General features: G+C 43.6%; 1 protein-coding gene across 1 annotated transcript in view; it reads left to right on the forward strand.

Annotated features, from left to right (window-relative positions):
* Positions 1 to 253: 253 nt before the first annotated feature.
* The window catches only part of SI (sucrase-isomaltase), a 45,646-nt gene continuing 29,596 nt past the window's right edge, over positions 254 to 16,303 (forward strand). The window contains exons 1-13 of the mRNA XM_059855833.1: positions 254 to 295; positions 1,693 to 1,813; positions 3,081 to 3,154; positions 8,024 to 8,144; positions 8,834 to 8,943; positions 9,614 to 9,765; positions 11,209 to 11,380; positions 12,676 to 12,775; positions 13,389 to 13,501; positions 14,456 to 14,581; positions 15,059 to 15,190; positions 15,353 to 15,469; positions 16,101 to 16,214. Coding sequence (XP_059711816.1) covers positions 1,693 to 1,813; positions 3,081 to 3,154; positions 8,024 to 8,144; positions 8,834 to 8,943; positions 9,614 to 9,765; positions 11,209 to 11,380; positions 12,676 to 12,775; positions 13,389 to 13,501; positions 14,456 to 14,581; positions 15,059 to 15,190; positions 15,353 to 15,469; positions 16,101 to 16,214 — 1,452 coding nt within the window. The 5' untranslated portion in view covers positions 254 to 295. The remainder of the gene's footprint in view (positions 296 to 1,692; positions 1,814 to 3,080; positions 3,155 to 8,023; positions 8,145 to 8,833; positions 8,944 to 9,613; positions 9,766 to 11,208; positions 11,381 to 12,675; positions 12,776 to 13,388; positions 13,502 to 14,455; positions 14,582 to 15,058; positions 15,191 to 15,352; positions 15,470 to 16,100; positions 16,215 to 16,303) is intronic.

Raw genomic sequence — 16,303 nt, forward strand, 5'->3', positions numbered from 1 at the left:
AGATATGGAAAAAGAAGAGATTAAAAAAACCCCAGTCATGAAACTGGATGAGCTGATTGGCATTTCATGGCTGCTTTTCACTCCTTTGCAGAACCTGATGCTTCACACTGAAGTCCAAAGAGTGTTTAGTCCAAAGAGTGTCTGTAATCTTCCTGTAATTCTGGCTGTGCCTGCCATTGGCCCAGGGCTCTGCAAACACAGCTGAGAACTGATAACAGCAGCCCATAAAGCCCCAGGTTTGATGTTGAACTTCACAGTCAGGAGCAGCAAATGAAGCAACCACACAAGCTTTAAGGTAAGGCTTTCATTTTGTTATTTAAATATATGTTATGTTGCATGTTATTTATTCCGAGGTTCTGGGGAGCTTTGCCTCGCTGATGAATGCTCATAACAGGACTTTGATTTTTAAATTAAAAGGATTTATTTTCAATGCTTTAGGGTTTGGAGGGAGACCAGGAGAAGAACAGAAATTCAATGAGATAGCTGGCTCTAATGACAAGAAGTTGAACACAATCCAACTTTTCAGAAAAATGACCATTAGGGTTTTTAAGTTTTAGGATGGTATCAGCTGGGGTAACACAGCAAAAGGGGATTTTAGTTTGTGATGAAGGGTGATGGGTTAAAAATGGCAGCAGGTGCACACAATGATTTAAACTGTTATTTCACACACAAAGTAGCTCATTCCAAAGTATTTTTCACTTCTGTGGGTCATGACTAAAACATGTGAAAGTGTTCTGATGTGCCAGTGCAATGCACACGTGCTCCCACACTTCCTTAACTGATAAGAACCAATTTCTCTGTATTTAACTCTCTTTTAGGAGGTTAAATGCCCTTAACCACAAGCTTAATGCAGTGGTAGCTGCCAGTGTGTATTGATCTTGCTGCTGAGATTCGTTTTAATTAGTTTTAATTAGTTTTAATTAGTTTGATGGCTGGTGCAGAGTTCAGTGTTGATGGCTCTGGGTTGTTCTCTGAGCCAGCACAGCCCCCTTGGCTCAGCACTCCTTTCTCACCAAAAACATAAAAATGGAATTTGGGAAAACCTCATGTTTTCCACAGCTTTTTAAGGCACTGACTCCATTGAGTTATTTCCCATGTTTCAGTTGTTGATTCCAGCAGCAACCACTGTGCCATGAGCTTGTACACAATCTGTTCTGCCACTGTACAAAAAAGCAATTTATCTCTGTCTTGCCTTCTCCACGTGTCCTGGACACACCCTCAGGGTTTATTTCAGCTTTTCTCCAGTATATTTTAACACATCAGGTTCCTCCTTTTTTAAATAATAGACTTGTGTTTGCTCTAAAGGAGGAAAGAAAGTTTAGAAAAGGAAAAAAAGGGGAAGAAGATTTTATTTGTTTTCTGTTTCAGGAAATTTAGTGACCTGTGGGAAACTTCATGCTTAATTTCAGGAGTAAATTGTTCTGTGTTCAGTGATTTGCAGGGACCAAAATACATTTCTCAGTGTGATCATTTCATAATCTGCACTGGGTGAATTATCTTGAAATGGAGACATATTGCACAGTAGAGTTTTAACTCTACTCTGCATAAAGTTTCATTTAAGCCTCAGGATTAGGTGGTGTGGCTTAAAACCAGAACAATTTCTTGAATTAGCAACATTTCTAAACTGGAAATGTATTTGAGAGCTGTTGCCTGTGTTTCACTCTGGCTGATGGGGTTTCTCTGGGTTTCCAGATGGGCAGGAAGTTCAGTGGGCTGGAGCTCACCCTGATTGCCCTCTTCACCGTGGTGACTGTCATCGCCTGTGTCCTCATTGGGCTGCTGGCCACGGGGCAACCCGGGGTCAAATCTCCAGGTGAGAGCTTCCCCTGCCTGCTGCAGGAGCCAGAACCCCACTGGCATCTGCCTCAGGGCTCCTGCTCTTGTCAGTATCCAAATGCTCTTATCATCACCTGAAGGTGAAGGTGGCCAGTCCTTGCTGGGGGTGATACAATCAGAGTTATCAGCTATGAAGGCAATAAATGGTGTGAGTCAGGCTTTATTGTCATGAAAATTCTCTTATCTCCCCCTCCACTGATTGGACTTTCTTTAGGAGCATGCAGCTCAGATAATTTCAATTTTTTGAGTATTAAAAAAAAGATAACACCAAAAAAAATCTGCCTGATCCCTATGTGGGAGCAACCAAATTGTGTGGAACATTATTATAATCCTAAAGTCTCCCAGTGTTTCTTGCTGGGGCACTGATAAATCAGTAAGCCCTTGTGTTCCAGGGATGTGATGCAGAGCACCTGCTTTACTTCCAGTCCCATTTTGTGTAATTCCATTCACACACAGGGACTGAAGTAAAAACTTGGAGGTGGAAATGGCAGAAAAATAAAAATTATTGCTTATACAAGGCAAACACTTCAGTGTTTTAGTAGAACTGCCCATCCAAACTAATATCTGTATTTTCTTTTCCTGTTTCTGTCATGAGTGGGAGATTTTTTGAGCAAAAAGCACAAGTGCAGCTGATGCAAGGAGGCAAATCTGGGGGTGTGTGTCCATCTCAGCCCAGGGCACATCCCTGCACTTCACAGTCCTTGCTCCAGACACAAACAGTTCCCAAACACATAAAGCAACCTTCAGTGCTCCCTTTAATCAGCTAAAGCTGCCCACTTTAAATTCAGCCCTACAAACCTGAAATTTAAAGGAGCATTTTAATGGAGGTGCTTTTCCCTGGTGCTCCAATTCCAGCTCCTGTGGGAAGCTCTGGCTCAGGGGAGGGAGCACCAGGACAGCCCAGTTTAAGAAGAGAAAAGTTCTTCCAATTTTAAGTTTTGCACATATTTTCAGTGAAGCAGAGCACACTGACAGGAGTCATTGAAAAGTGGACTAATGAAATAAAATCATCAAAACTACCTACGTGCTCAAAAATTTACAGTGAAGTTTTCATATCTGAAATAATTGTGTGCCATTTTCCAAGGGTAAAAATGAATCCCAGAAGCCATGGCTGATAGGGATTTGGATCTCTGTTGTTGTTAGGGAAGCAGGCAGCAGAAGCAGGTGCTGAGTTCAGAGGGAATGAAGTTATTGCTGCAGTTTAGAAATGCTGGTATTAACCCATTCCTTTATTTCCCTGACAGACTTTAACCCACAATGCCAGAATACACCAGCAGCAGAGAGAATTGACTGCATCCCAGATCAACTAGCAACACAGGTCTGGTAACCCTCTGGAAAATACCAGAAAAGAGATTTCATCCCTTAAACCTCCTGCTTATTTACAGAAATGTTATTTGTCTCTACTAGCTCAGGTGTTTCCTTAACCTGCTTAAATGTGTGATTTTCCCAGTGTTCCTCTCCTGCACAGCCATTTCAGCCTGCTGGCAGCAGCTCTGATTTCTCTGGTTTGGGGAGAGGTGGCAAAAATATTGGTCAGAAATCAAGCAGTTAAAAGAGCTGCCCTTGGTTTTTCACAACTTTTTCTGAACGGTTTTATTTGGTGTGATGGTGACAAAGTGGCATTTGCAATAATCCAGAAGTGATGGCCTTTGCTGAGATGTGCCATTTTACAAGGTGTGGTCAGAGTTTCCTTTCAGACCCACTTTGGATCCCAGTTTGGTTGGGGTGTCTGAGGGAGCAGAGTGTGGAAAAGACCTTTTGGCTTAAGAACCTTGGAGTTAAAATTCCCATGAAAAGCATCATCTCGGGCTGGATGAGCCTTGGAGCAGCCTGGGTGGTGGAAGGTTCCCTGCCCATGAAAGGAATTGGAATGAGAGGAGCTTTGAGGTCCCTTCCAACCCAAGCCCTTCCATGATTTTATGATGCCCTTTATTTTTCTTTCACATTGAGAACCTTTCTGTAATAGTTACTCTTGAATGACTTATTATAAAATTATTATTTTTCATATTTATTATAAATTTTCTTCTTTTCTGGTGGATGCCTGGTATCTAACTTTGATCTGGGGAGGGGCAGCTTAGGAGAGAAAAAACCCCAGTGTGATGTGGGTTACTTCTGTCATTCACAGAGGTATAAAAATTGTTACCCAGCTGTTTGAACCTGGAGGAAATTCCCACCTAATTCCAGAGCTGGCTGTTGTTAAAACCTCTCCTGCCACGGGTTTTGTTATGATTTGTAGCTCAATAAAGCCCTGCAGGGGATGGATTAGGAAAGGTTCAAATCCCAGCCTGTTCCTTGCCTCTTCAGGCTGCTTCCCTGCCCCAGGAAGAGGCAGAGCACTGCAGGAGAAGCCATGCAGATCATTTAAATCTGTAATTACTGCCTCTGAACCAGTCACCTCACGTGCAGGGCTGCACTCCTCAAGCAGGGAGGGCAGCAGTGGTGCTCTGGCTGCAGCTGCAAGGCTGGTGCTAGGAGAGAATTAAAAACAATCAAATCACAGCTCCCAGCAGAAAAGTAGATGCAGATTGCAGCACTGAGGGTGCCTGATCTGGAATTAGTGGTGAAATAAATTATTTCTGATTATTAGTGAAGAGCAGGCAGCAGATTTGACAGGGTTAAAGATCTCCTTTAGTCCATGGGGAAATCCAGAATCCCATCCCAGTGATCCCATTCACTCCTGTGCTGGTGTGGCTCTGGAAGTGGTTTGGTTGTGTCAGGCTGCACTAATGCAGGAATCTGTGAAACTGCAGGTCCTGCATCCCTCCTCTGCAGTGGTTGGTGTTTGTGGTTTTCAGAGTAAACAGCAGCTGGGCAAAGTGGTCTGGCTAAGCTGATCTGCAAGGGTTAGTGTCTGCCTTGAGGTCCTTGGCCACTGAAGGTGTCCAGGGTGGAGCCAGAAAATGAGTGGGATTGCAGAAATGAGAAGTAAATAGGATGGATAAAATGAAAGGAAGGAGGAGAGAAGGAAAAGGGAAGAGGAAGGCAGGAAGAAATGAAGAAAAGAGAAGAGGAAGGCAGGAAGAAATGAAGAAAAGACAAATGAGGGAAGAAAGGAAGGAAGGAAGAAATGCATAAAAGAGAAAGGAAAAAAATAGAAAAGAAAATGAATAGATATTTTTTATTTGATCATGTGGTTGGTGAAGATAGAGATGCTGGAAGAAGGAGGATATTCAGGATCTATTCACTGCTGTGGAAAATTGCCTGGGGGTCTGATCAGACAAGCAGAACACAGCAGTAAAACAAGAATTCCACTGAGCAGAGCTGCTGTAGGCCAGGCTGACACCTCTGAAAGCTCAGGGAAGGGGGAATTGTTGGTTTGGGCTTGGTTTCTGTGCTTTTCCTCCCAAAGTGCCCTGCTGGTGGAGGCCTGTGTGGATGCACATTTAAGCTCAGCACGTGGCCAGGCTCTTGTTGGAGCCCTTGGACTCAGCTCATGCTGTTCCCCAGGGTACAACCTTCCTGGTATCCAAGGTTATTCCTAATGAAGCTTTGGGTGCTGGTATCTACTGTGCTGCTTTTACAGCCCCCAGCCTGGCATCACATCTTTATTTACAGCAGATGATTGCTTTTACAACAGGCTCCCCAGTGTCTCTGCTGAACTCTGCTCCTTCCCCTGTGCCAGGCACAGCCAATCCTCAGCTCCAGAGTTTACTTCCTTGTGCAGAAAGCTCAATATGCCACTAAAATAGAAACCTGCCAGGATAAGCTCCAGCTGGAAAAATATCCCTGGACTGTGAAGGAACTGCTGAAAATAGTTGAGGAGTATTCAGGAGAAATAGCTGGGGAAAAGAAAAAGATGCTCAGGAAGCTGGGAATGTGGATGCTTGAACTGCCAGATTTTAGAAAAATCAGTTTATTCTGCTTTTTATGGGATGGTCACTGGTCTGGGAAGGGAGAAGAGGATGGAAGTAGTAAATCTGTTCTTATATTTAGGATATTGCCCCATAAATGAAGGAAATGAGGGGACAAAGCTGAGATCTCTGCAGTCCTGGGGGGCTGTGTGCCTCCTCTCCTTCACCCTGCAGTGGTTCATAGATGGGAAATGGGGAGTTCCCAGGTGGAATCTGGGCAGGTGAGAGTGAGCCTGGGGTTTTTATAGCCTTACAAAGGGCTTTGTGTGTCAGAGGGGGAAAATGAGTCCCTACAGCTCTCCTCCAGCCCTTCCTTTTGGCTTGGAACCTGATGGAAAGGGCAGCAAATGGTTCTGATGGGGTGACTGTGACAGAGAGGAAAAACATTCACCTGTTTGGTCAATCTGGGCTTTATTTTGGGTGGTTTTGAGGGATTTCTGTGCTGTGTAAAACCACTATCAAATAAATGCCCTGAGACTTTCCAAGGCAGTGGCTTTGTGGGCTCCCTCAGAGCTCACTTCAGCACCTGCCTGATGGCTGGGCTGGAGCTGCCTTATCTTTTATCTGCCCAGAGCCTCTGAAAATAATCTGACCTGCACTGAGCAGTTTGGGCTCTCCAAGCCCAAAGCAAGGACAGCAGCAATGAAGGTTTGGGGTCATGTCCACCTATTTCAAGCTGCAGAATATTTTAACTATTTATTACAAACACCAAAAGCCTTTTTGCACGATCAGATGGAGGCAGAAAGAGCTTTTGGTAGTGCAGAGGTGAAAGTGAGGTTTGGAAGGTGCCCCTTTTGGAGCTGGGTACCTGAGATCAGGGATGGAATCACCCTTTGCCCTCAGGGAGAGTTGTTTTGCCACTGTCCTTTGCCCTGAGTAATGAATGGAGGTTTAAGGAGAGAAAATGGGTGGAAACTTTGTGATTCATTGCCCCAATCTTATCTCCAAGCATAAACTTCACACACAGAGCACATGAACAGGTTCATTTCTAGCAGCAAAGCAATCTCAGCTTTCTGGTGAATGTGTGTGTAAAGCATGGTACCACTACACTGAGACAGAGGCTTAAAAAATAGGTTTATTTAAAAAAAAAAAAATTATCTCAATTTGAAGTTATGCAGAAGCAGTCTGAATACTTCTGATACTGGAAAATTACATTAAAATGTAGATATTATACACAATGCTTAATTATGCATGTAGAGATGTTTATTAGATGTTAATCCCATGATAAATTTTACCCCCCTCTCCAGTGTGTGACTTTTGGTCAGACTCTGCTGTATCTGTCACAGAGGAGAGATGTAGATTATTGAACACAATCAATAATTCAATAACTCAATATTATATTGAATAATGTCATAATTCAATAATTATTGAATAATAATTGAACAATTCTTTTAAAACATTTATATAATTCAATAATTCTTTTAAAATATTTGTTTTACCTGTGGATCTTGTGGATCTTAAGAAAGAATGCATCTCCAATAAGCAAGTTTACTCTGAATCAATAAGAAACTCTCTTTAGTGCTGTCTGTGCCACCCCTGAGTTCCCTCCATGGGGTTTTTCAAAGGAGGGTGTTATGGTTTGATGTTGGTGCAATGCTAGTGCTTCTATGAAAATCTGTATTTTTTTAGTGTCTGTTGTGGGATGTGACTAGAAATAGAGCAAAGCAGGCTTAAGCTTAGAAAAGGAAGGAAAGAAAACTTTATTAACTTACAACTATATGTAAAAAGAAACACATACAGAACTCAGAATGAAAACGTTTTAAAAACACGCTTTTTTCTCTTTTTACTAAATTCCTAGCACAGTACAGTGAGACAAAACTTTGGATTATCAATCAAGTTACTGCTTCTTAGATAATTAACTCTCAGTTCATCACTACTCTTCAGATAATCAATTCTCAGCTCATCAAGAAGAGAGGAGTTTCTTTTGTACTAGAGGCCTCTTTTGGAAACACAGTTGAAGCTTCATGTGTTTCTATGTCACACGTGGCACTGCTCAGGGAACATTTGCTATCCTGGCATCTTTTTATTATGTACAGTGTTCAAAACCAAAAAACTTCTCTCTAAAAGTTCTCTGCTTTTAACCCCTTATATTCTCAAAAACATATCTATGTCCTCAGTAACCACACTAAATGCCAATGTTCAAATTTCAGCACTGATTAGTTTGACCACAAACTCCCAATAAACTCACTTTCTTTTCAAACCAGAACAGAGGGCTTGACCTGAGTGCAGAAATCATGGAGCTTTCGGGTGTTTGGGGTGAGATGCTCACTTGAACTGGTTTGTATGGGTGTATTTGTGTAACCCTGGCTGATCTGTGCCCCTCTGTCCTTGCTCAGAGCACCTGCTCCCGCCGTGGCTGCTGCTGGAGCCCCCAGAGTGACACCAACGTGCCCTGGTGCTTCTTCTCCCCCAACCACGGCTACCAAGTGCGGGGCTCCCAGAGGTCCACCCAGGCAGGTGAGCACCCCAGCTCCCACCCTCTCAGAACCTCTGCTGCTCACAGGGACTCTGAGATACCTACAAGCCTCTTTTCCCAGCCCAGCAGTTGAAGAAGGAGTCAGAATTCTGATCTGGTTCTCAAGGTTGTTTATTGTGTCTCATCTATAAAATTCTTTCTCCGACCCACTGAGGTGTGTCTGGCAGGTCGGGCTGAGGCACACTGCCCATCCTTGGGGTGGTGTTATCTTTTTATCCTAAAAACGACATGTACACTACTTACCATCACTTCCCAATACCTATCACCTATGTTAGACAGTGAGTCTCTACTCTAAACCAGCCTAAAAATGCCAACATCACCCAGAAGATGGAGGCTAGGAAGAAGAAGGAAAAAGGACAAGGCACGCCCAAATTCCTCCATCTTGGGACCCCCAGCCCCCATTCTAAAAACCCCAAAAATATATTTTTCACTCCATGACAAACTATTATTCTACTTAAACTTTCTTGACTTGTAATTCTTCATATAAAGGTTGGAAATTGTTTTTCCAGGGCTGAATCAAAGGCACAGGGGTCTTGGGCTCTGTGCCACGGTCTCTGAGCCCGCCCCCGGCAGGGGCTCAAGGCCTCCAGGGCAGTCAGAGGAATTTCCTGGGTTCCCACACACCCCCTGCTGTCCCATCCCACACAGCACCCCGTGTTTGTCTCCCCAGGGTTTGAGGCCACGTTGGACAGGCTGCCATCCCCTTCTCTCTTCGGGAATGACATCCAGACCGTGCTGCTCACGGCGGAGTATCAGACAAACAACCGCTTCCGCTTCAAGGTCAGGCTTCGTCCCTTCTGCTCCACGGCCTGATTGCTCTGCAAGATGTGGGGCTGCCTGTGCAGGGAGTGTGGGATTGATGCCTCTGGAGCACTCTCATGATTCCCAGTGAAGTTCTTTTGCTGTCTTCCCTGCTGCTGCAATGCCTCAGGCTAACGGGGCGTTGGCACGCTGGGAATTCTGCATGAGCAATCACTGAGACCTCTGGAAAGCTCAGCTTTCCTATTATCTACCATTTGTCCTCATCACAGGATGATCTGGGGGGATAAATGCATTCATTTACTTTTTGTTTGTGGCCCAATCACATCCCAGTCATTTTGACAGACAATGTTAGCTGTTCCAACGGTTTGTGTTTTCCATGGAGAGCTCCAGCTCTGTGCCATGGCTGTGGGGTACCAGTGGCTTGTGGGGTTGTGAACCTTCTGTGGGAGACTTTGTCCTGTGGTGGGTTCCTGGTGAGCCAGGGAAACACAGAGCCAAATATTGTGAAGAAAATGGCTGAAAATGAGTAATTAAACTTGGAAGTGAATAGCAATGAAAGCAGAAGAGGAGAAGACTGGGATAAGGGTGGAAATACCCTGAGTCAGAGCTGTGGATTATGCTGGAAAATGTCTCTATTGGGGATCAATTCTGCAAAGGCCCAACGCTTGTGCTGTGTCCATGTGTGCAGATCACTGACCCCAATGCTCAGAGGTTCGAGGTCCCTCACGAGCACGTGAAGCCCTTCCAGGGATCCATGGCCTCCAACCCCAGCTACAAGGTGGAGCTGAAGCAGAACCCCTTCGGCCTCGTGGTGACCAGAGCCAGCAATGGCAAAGTGCTGTAAGTCCTGGTGGGCCTTCCTTGCTGACACAGATGTCCCTGGGGCTCCCTGAGAGCTGGTGGTGCCACACCAGATGCCACCTGTCAGGTGTCCTCGTGGACACAGACTCTACTGCTTCCCTCTTCTTGACTGGTGGATGTCCCTCAAGGACTCTTGGGATGACCTTGGGAGCAAAGTCTGAGGTGGGAAACTCTGTCTGAAGTGTTTCAGGCGTGGCTCTCTGATCACGTTCCCAATGCTTGGGAAATCTCAACATGGGGAATTTTTATTACCTGAGGCACTCTTTGCCAGTGCTTCAAACCATGTGGGAAAACTCCTGATTGCATTTTATCTTCTTTACCTTTTAACCTTTTTTTAACCTTCCTTTACCTTTTATCTTCTTTACCTTTTAACCTTTTTTTAACCTTCCTTTACCCTTTATCTTCTTTACCTTTTAACCTTCCTTTACCACACTTGTGCTGAGGCCCTGAAGCACCAAAACCAGGCTGCCCTTTGTATCACACCAAAACCAGGCTGCCCTTTACACCTGTGATATCCAAGGACAGCTGGTTGTGTAAGGCTGTGTGTAAAACATGTAATGAACTTGAACATTGAATTGTCTCATCCCATTTATGTTCTAAAAAAGAAAGAAATTAAACCAAAGCCACCAACCCAGAGGTGTCCACGTGCCCTTAGAGCAGGGAAGTGCCAGATGAAGGTGCTCATTAAATCAGCCAGGAATGATTACCTGTCACAGGGCTGGGCCACTTGGATTAGCAAGGCTTCCAGTTTAATTCATTAAGGGTTGCTTTTTGCTCTTATTAGTATTGTTTTCTTGCTTGGAATCCTCTGTAATGATTGATTTGCAATTACAGAGGGCACAGAAGATGGACTGGCAGTCAGCAGCGCCTGAGTGATTCAACAGGAACAGGGAGGGGGATGAGACACCTGAGGGACCACACTGAAACAATTCTCTGGAATATTGTCTAAATTTCCTTAGGCCTTTGTTTCATTTCATAAAAATATTTGCATTTGGGTCTGCAAGGAAAAAATGACAGTGATGTTGGACTCTGAGTTGGAAGATCTCAAAGGAAGCTGTTGCTGCCATGGGATAAGGGCAGAGATAAATCCTTGATTAAATTTCTTTGCACAAAGTTTGCACTGATTTTCCTTGGCTCTAAAACAGAGAGGTCTTTTTATAGAAGGAGAAGATGCCATGACAGTTCATTACCAAAATTTTGATTATTCTGATCAAGCCTCTGACCTTCCACTGTCTTTTATTCCACCTGAGGTCCCAAAAGAGAGTTCTGATTCCAGCAACAGCTGGAAGAAAACCTGAAAGATCCGGGTGGAGACCTGACTCTTCCACCCAGCTCCAGCTGAGAGGAGCAGAAACAGCCCTCGCAACACCCCTTGGTAAAACCCTTCCTTTTTAACTCCTTGTTTTTGCCCTTTTCCACCAGGTTTGACACCACCATTGGGCCCCTGCAGTATGCTGACCAGTTCCTGCAGCTCTCCATCAGGCTGCCCAGCAGCAACATCTACGGCGTGGGCGAGCACGTGCACAAGCAGTACAGGCACGACGTCAACTGGAAAACCTGGCCTCTGTTCAGCAGGGATGTCGGCCCCTCTGCTGTGAGTCTGGGCTTGCTTCCCCTCAGCCCTTGCAGTTCTGTCACCCAAACCTCTCTGTGAGCTCATTCATGAATCCACTGAGCTTTTTCCCTGAAGGTTTTCCAGGTGTGTTGTTGCTAAAAGCTCCACGGTGCTGGTGGGTGTTCCCTGGTTTTTATGTTGGTGTGCAGTGGAAAACCAGTGGATAAAATTAATAGATGAGTCTTCAGCTTCTGCTAATAATCAGAATAAGTAACAGATTAGTAAATAACAATGGGCTTTGCTGAGGGCAGGGTTCAGCTCAGATGGACCAGGCTGCTTCAGCAACATCCTTGGAGCTCAAATTATGGAAAAATTCTCCTTAACAGCTGCTTCTTTCCAGATAAAATATGTCTGTCAGCTGTTATTTGTTGCTAGAGTTTTCTGGCTGTCCCTTTATGAAGCAATTTCTGTGACAGCCCTTTTGTGATAATTGTAAGATTATGTTCACCATTACCTCAGCTTCATAGAGCAACTCCCTGCTTGGAGAGAGAACTTTTGTTCTCCTGCAGTAGGAGATAAATGGACTGAAACCTGAGGGTGAGATGGCTGCATGTGGTTAATTAATAATCTGGAATTTGTACCCATTTCCTTGAGATTCCTCCTCACTCTTTGCTCTGGACTGAAGATAGTTCTCAACTGGATGGCTCCACTGAGTGTACACTCATAAAGCTAAAATGACACTGAAGAGCACCAAGTTAGGCTGATTTCAGATTGCTCAGGTTCCATTTCTTGTTCATTTGAGCTGAATTTGCTTTTTCAGGAGAAAAGGCACACCCATTGCCACAATTGTTAGTATCTCTCAGGGGTTGTGTTGCTAATAATAACAGCAGAAATAAAAAAAGAATTAGAAAGGAAATGAAAAAGCAGCTAGGCACTCTCCAATTTCCATAGATTAGGCATCAAAATTATTGCCTTGTAGGATGAATAGAAATATAGATTAGATGTAAAACCTAATCTGTGGTGCAAGGGAGGCACCTCTCAAGTTCTTGATGAGCACATTTATTCCCCAGAAATAGAGCTGCAATATCTGCCAGCTTTCCTGGAGATCCATCAGATCCGTTCTCTATTTATTGGGCAAATTCTTGTTTTAATGGAAAATAAAGGAGAATAACACCAGGAAAACCAGAACATATAAAACAGGGAAATGTCAGGATTTAAATTTCTGCTGTTTGCTGCATTTGGAGACCTTTTGAGTTCTACCTGTGATATATTTTGAAATATTCCAGAATAGATCCTCTTGTTAATCAGCTTGCCTGTTCGCTTTATTATTTTAGGCCATGGATAACTTGTATGGAACCCATACTTTCTTCCTGTGTTTGGAAGACAACACTGGAGCCTCCTTTGGTGTTTTCCTGATGAACAGCAATGCCATGGGTAGGAAACCTTTCTCTAGGGCTCTGAGCAGTGCAGTTGAATTATTTTTGAAATTATTGCAATAAAACTGATGTAAGTGTCCCTTCTTAAAAACACCCCCAAGATCTGAGGGCAGTCATTACCCCGTGTCTAGTGATATTTCGAATACAAGCACTGAGTAGTTCCCAGTTAACTGGAGGATTTTGATAGAAATCTGAGGGCCAGGAACTTATCCAAAGGCTGAACAGGTCTGCACTGGAATAAGAGACTAAATTTGGAGTGAACAACACTTGGAAGTAAATGCCCTTTAATCCCTTCAGATAAGTGTATTTATATTTATGTATACTGAGCTCTGCATATCTTTGGGCTGCAAAGTTGTACTAAAAATTCAGAGATAAAAGGTTGAGCCATTGGATTTCTTCTGATGCTCTTCTCTGTGGGATGTAAAGGAATGGAAACAGGGACATATAAAAACTTGTCTGATTTCCCCTTCTTTGCAAGTTCAATTAATGATTTAGGGCTCATTAGGCATTTTGTAGTTTTTACATGAGTAAATTCTCTAATCATCAATTAGAAAAGTTACTTTAGAATTTCCTGTCCTTCAGAACTGTTTTTGTGCACTCTTGTCTGGCAGAGTTTGTGGTGCAGCCTGCTCCAGCAGTGACCTACAGAACCATTGGAGGCATCCTGGATTTCTACATCTTCCTGGGGGACACTCCAGAACAAGTAGTCCAGGAGTACCTGCAGGTACCTTTACCTACAGGGATTATGCATTGGACAGATTTTTTCAAAGTGCTTGGGATTTATTTTATCATTTTCTCTGGGTGCTGGAGAGGAGACCATTTTCCAGGCCCAAGAGTTCCAAAATTCATAAATTTGTAATTTACACCGTGGCCATTAGGGCTGGAGATGGTGTCTAGAATAATTTATGTTTCCTTGCTCTTGTCATGAGGACAAATTGCTGTTCATATGGCAATATTATGGGATAGAGAGTGTGTTTACAGGATGTCTGGATCTTATGATCACAAGAAATCACCGAGTGTCTTTTGCACTTCTCGAGATCTGCCTTGGTTCCAGTGACACCTTAAAGAATGGGCATTGTCCCAAAATACCAGTATTTATTAAAATAAATAAAAAATAGGGAAAAAATATTGTATTTAGGAGTGGGCTGTTGGAGTAGATTTGAGAAATGTGGTGGTGCCTTCTGGGGCTCCCTAAAAGCAGAGGGCAGGCAGAGTGGAGGGAATAAGAAGCAGTTCTGTGGGTTGAAGCCCTTCAGGTCCACCCAGGGCAGCCCAAGCCCCCCAGGGCTGCACCCAAAATGCTCCACAGCTCACGGGTTTCACACTTGGATCACTTTGGGCCATTTGGGGGTTCATCCTCCAACCCCAGCCCCAGCCAATGAAGGCACTGACCCCCAGTTTGCTGCCCCAGCTCACTTTTGTTCCCATCTCTGGCCCTGAGGCAGTGAGGTGTCCTTGATTGCCAGTCCTGGAGAGGAATTGTTGTGTCTGCCCAAAATGGGACAGCAGCAGCTGAGCCTGGCTGTGGAGTTCAGAGTCACACACTGAAGAACTGCAGGGTCACAGACAGGTGGAAATGGAAAAGCTCAAATCCTGAGGCACCAGTGGGTGCAGGGGAAGGGAACGAGGTGACACAGCGTGTCCAGCAGCACGTGGGGTTTTTGTTTTCCCCTCCCAGCTTGTGGGACTGCCAGCCCTGCCTGCCTACTGGAACCTGGGATTCCAGCTCTGCCGCTATGGATACCTCTCCCTGGATGAGGTGAAGGAAATCGTGGAGAGGAACAGAGCTATTGGCCTGCCCCAAGTGAGTATGGGGCTGGGGAGCACTCTGAGATCCCACAACTGGCTCGTTTTCCATGGACTTGGGTTAGGAAATGGGTGGTGTCAAAAGTTTTTGTGCATTTTGATGTTAGAGCCATTATCAGAACGTTGGATGAGGGGTGGGACAATGAATTGTCTCATCCCATCTAACTGCAGTTAGATTTATCCAACCACTTTCTTGTAATAACTTTTCTTTTATTCTTTCCAACTCTACCCATTTTTCTTCCCTTGCAACAGTTTTTTTATTGTCCTATGGCAGTTATGGAACCATATATTATTCTTAATTGACAGTCAAAGGCAAAGCTCAATTAACTTTTAAAATTAGACTTTAGGGGACATGAACCTCGTGTCTTCAATAGAATAAAAATACCCTAATATTCAGCTCATATTTGGGAAGAAAAATAATAAAAATCACTACCTATCACTTCTCGTGGAAAAGCTGAACTCCCTTCTCTTTCAGGATATCCAAATCATTGATATTGATTACATGGAGAACAGGAAAGATTTTACTTATGACAAAGTGAAATTCAAAGACCTCCCTCAATTTGCATCTTATTTGCATGAACATGGACAAAAATACATCATCATATTGGTAAGCACTTAATTTCTCCTTTTTCCCCTTGTGAACACTTCCATGACAGTTATTTATCACTATTATTCTTTACTTATTCTATGCAATGACTTCATTTACAGCCGGTAATAATGGATGGCATATCCTGATTTCTCCTTTTCTTTGTTTTTCTGATTTCTTTAGGATCCTGCAATTAGCACCCAAACAATGGCTGATGGAAGTGCCTATGGGAGCTACATCAGGGGGACGGAGAGGCACGCCTGGGTCAATGAGTCCGATGGAACAGCACTGCTTGGGGAGGTAACTGGGGTTTTGCACACTTGAATTTCTTCTGCTGTCACTGTTGGGGTTTCCTTTAGCTCAGGGGACTTTGCTCTCACTGATGGATAAGTCTGTAAGGTCTCTTGCAGGCTATGACAATTCTCAGCCTTGCTTAGCTTTTTTTTTTTTTTAATTGTTTACATTAAAAAGGTATTTTTCATCGATTCTACATCCAAATGAATATTTTCTTTATTTTAATTTTTTTAAAGAAAAATAGAACTAAAATAGCAATTAAAATTACACTTGCTCACATTAACCCCCCCCCTTTTTTTTTTTTTACATCAACACTAACTTTTTTTTACATCAAAGGGTAGTTTGAAGGCTCAAGGGACATTTCATCAACCAGCTCCTATTTATTTCCAGTAGCAATTGAAGAGCCAGATCCCATATTATCCTTTAAATTTATGAACTTAACCTCTGTTGAGAATTTTCTCAGCTATGTACTGCTCCTTGTAGGACTCACAAGGAAAGCAATTGAAAAATTCAAAGTTAAGAAATTCAACCACTTTGTGTCCTTTGACCTCCCATCCAACTTGAGCAGGTCTGTGATCCTGTGATGGGATTTTTTAATCTCAAAATTTTATTAATTATTTTCCTTTGAACATTCCAGGTGTGGCCAGGGGAAACTGTGTTCCCAGACTACACCAGCACTGAGGCCACAGAATGGTGGGCAAACGAGTGCAAATTGTTCCATGACATGGTGCCCTATGATGGAATATGGATTGTGAGTAACTCGGGGTTTTATTTTCAAAATACAGGTGATAGCAGATGTTTATGGCACTGAATTTTTGTTGGATTGAAAGGTATTTTTGC

This window comes from Haemorhous mexicanus, chromosome 10 (assembly GCF_027477595.1).
Source record: "Haemorhous mexicanus isolate bHaeMex1 chromosome 10, bHaeMex1.pri, whole genome shotgun sequence".
Taxonomy (NCBI): Eukaryota; Metazoa; Chordata; class Aves; order Passeriformes; family Fringillidae; genus Haemorhous; species Haemorhous mexicanus.